At 37.7% G+C, this 2,281-nt stretch overlaps 1 protein-coding gene across 1 annotated transcript; it reads left to right on the plus strand.

Moving 5' to 3' along the window:
- Positions 1-938: 938 nt before the first annotated feature.
- On the plus strand, positions 939-2,057 carry LOC149144254 (aspartic proteinase nepenthesin-2-like). The gene has a single exon (XM_089452094.1). It carries the CDS (start codon positions 939-941, stop codon positions 2,055-2,057), a length of 1,119 nt encoding a protein of 372 aa, XP_089308220.1.
- Positions 2,058-2,281: the final 224 nt, after the last annotated feature.

Below are 2,281 nucleotides of genomic sequence, written 5' to 3' on the forward strand. Positions count from 1 at the left end.
GTATATTATATTATATCTCTACTATAATATAATATAATATAATATATCTGTTTATTTAAAATAACATAATTTACAATGTCAACTTCATGTATATTATATTATATCCCTACTCTAATATAATATAATATATCTGTTTTTTTTTGTCTTTTGACAAAAAAAAAAAAAAAAAAAATACATATTTCCTCAATATTCCCAAAATTTGCTGTTAGAATTATTAAACATGACTTAGTTGATAGAAACCCTACTCACGCCCTCGCCCTCGCCTCCTCAGAACTCACGATGGATATCCTATGGATATCCTACTCTCTCGTTCCTCTTGCTGCCATCGCCATTAGGGGCCTCTCGCTCTCAAACGCCGACCTATTGTTAACTAATATTCTAGGTTGCCTATTGATATTCGATGTCTATGTTAACCAATTCAATTCAGTTTTAACTTCTCATTTTTATATATATCATATTCAATTTTGCTTATTGCTGGGTTAATTAATTCATTTGACTTTAAACTTCATATATATATTACATTTCTTAAATATTTAAAAAATTTAAAACAATAATTAAGTAATTAATTATTTGGCATTTCTTAAATAATAAAAAAATTTAAAACAATAATTAAGTTAATTAATTATTTGGCAGCTAAAAATTTAATAAAATAAAAATGCACACTATGTTAACTAATTCATTTGACTTTCAACTTCTTTTTTATATATATATATATATCACATTTCCTAAATAATTTAAAATTCTTAAAACAACAATTAAATCAATTAATTATTTGGTGTGTGAAAAATTAAGTTCATAAAAATACACACAAACGACAAACTCCACCGTGCCTCTTGCTGCCATCGTCATTGCCTATTTATATTCAAACATATAGCAGAATTGTCTGGTGCAATTTCATTCACCTTATTCCGTGTTAGCTTATTCGCATAATCGTTAACATGGTGGCCTCGAAGTTCGATTTCATCTTCTTGATCATCCTCTCACTGCAACTCTCTGCTGCAATATTGTTGTGTAATGGAATGTCTATGACCCTTCACACCAGAAAGTCTTTGAGAGGAGGGGTGAGAGTGAAGGAGCCTCTCTTCTATAACGCCACCGCCACTGAGTATTACATTGAATTATCTGTGGGCACTCCTCCGCAGGATTTACTGGTGGTCATGGACACTGGCAGTAGTGTGGTGTGGACAGCCTGCACCCCGAATTATACATGTACTCCGGATCCATCCCCGTGCCCTGGATACACCACCGTTTTTCTTCCCAGCAAGTCATCGTCTGCTCTTTCTGTAAAGTGTGCAGATCCAAAGTGCAGAGATGTGTGTTATGAGGGCTCGGGGATGTGTCCAGACAAGTGCTCGGGGACATGTCCAGACTATGACCTTGAATATGGCTCCGGAAGTGCGAACGGGCATCTACTGACTGACACCTTGACTTTGCCATCGGGCAGTGGACACATAACTAAATTTGGGTTCGGATGCTCAGTGACGTCGCAGGGGATTGCTGGTATTGCAGGATTTGGCAGAGGAAAACTGTCTCTGCCTTCCCAGCTGAGTGTTCATAAATTCGCATATTGCCTTAACGATCAAAACAATGGCAGCGTGATAGTGCTTGGCGACACAGCAGTTCCCAGGAATATGAGTTTAAAATACACTCCCTTTCTAAACAACTCTGTGGGATACAACGAATTCTATTACGTTGGTCTACGAGGGGTGAGTATTGGTGGAAAATACTTGAGACTGCCCTCCAGTCTATCCAGAATTGACAATTACGGCGACGGCGGAACCATCATAGATTCAGGCACTTTTCCCACCATCTTTCCCGCAGCAGTCGTTGACCAGATTAAACTGAATTTTCTTCTCAGATTAGATATCCTGAAGTTCAATCAACAAGTTTCTATGTATTGTGTTACAATGTTTCTGGTGTGGCCCATATTCAATTCCCTAAGTTTTCATTCCATTTCAGCAGTGGCTCCGCCATGGTACTGCCTGAGGGCAATTGTTTCATGCCTCAGGGCAATGGTACTTACTGCTTGGCATTTTATCCTTCCGACATTCCTCTAGGACCTGCTGCTATTTTAGGAAACTATCAGTCGAGGAATTTGTATATATTGTATGACACAGAGAAGAATCGTCTGGGCTTCACTCGGCGGGCGTGCTAGCAATTCGGCTGATACATTGATGATCCATATATAGTCTATGTATTTCCTCTTTATCCCTAGATAGTTGGGCTGATCCATTGATGGTCCATATATACTCTATGTATTTCCTCTTTATCCCTATATAGT

The sequence above is a fragment of the Pinus tabuliformis genome, chromosome X, assembly GCF_031772625.1.
Source record: "Pinus tabuliformis cultivar Carrire ecotype Pingquan chromosome X, CPIR1, whole genome shotgun sequence".
In the NCBI taxonomy this organism is placed as follows: domain Eukaryota; kingdom Viridiplantae; phylum Streptophyta; class Pinopsida; order Pinales; family Pinaceae; genus Pinus; species Pinus tabuliformis.

Bases quoted from the DNA above. Each gene is read 5' to 3' on its own strand.
- LOC149144254 (XM_089452094.1), top strand. From the start codon at position 939: ATGGTGGCCTCGAAGTTCGATTTCATCTTCTTGATCATCCTCTCACTG.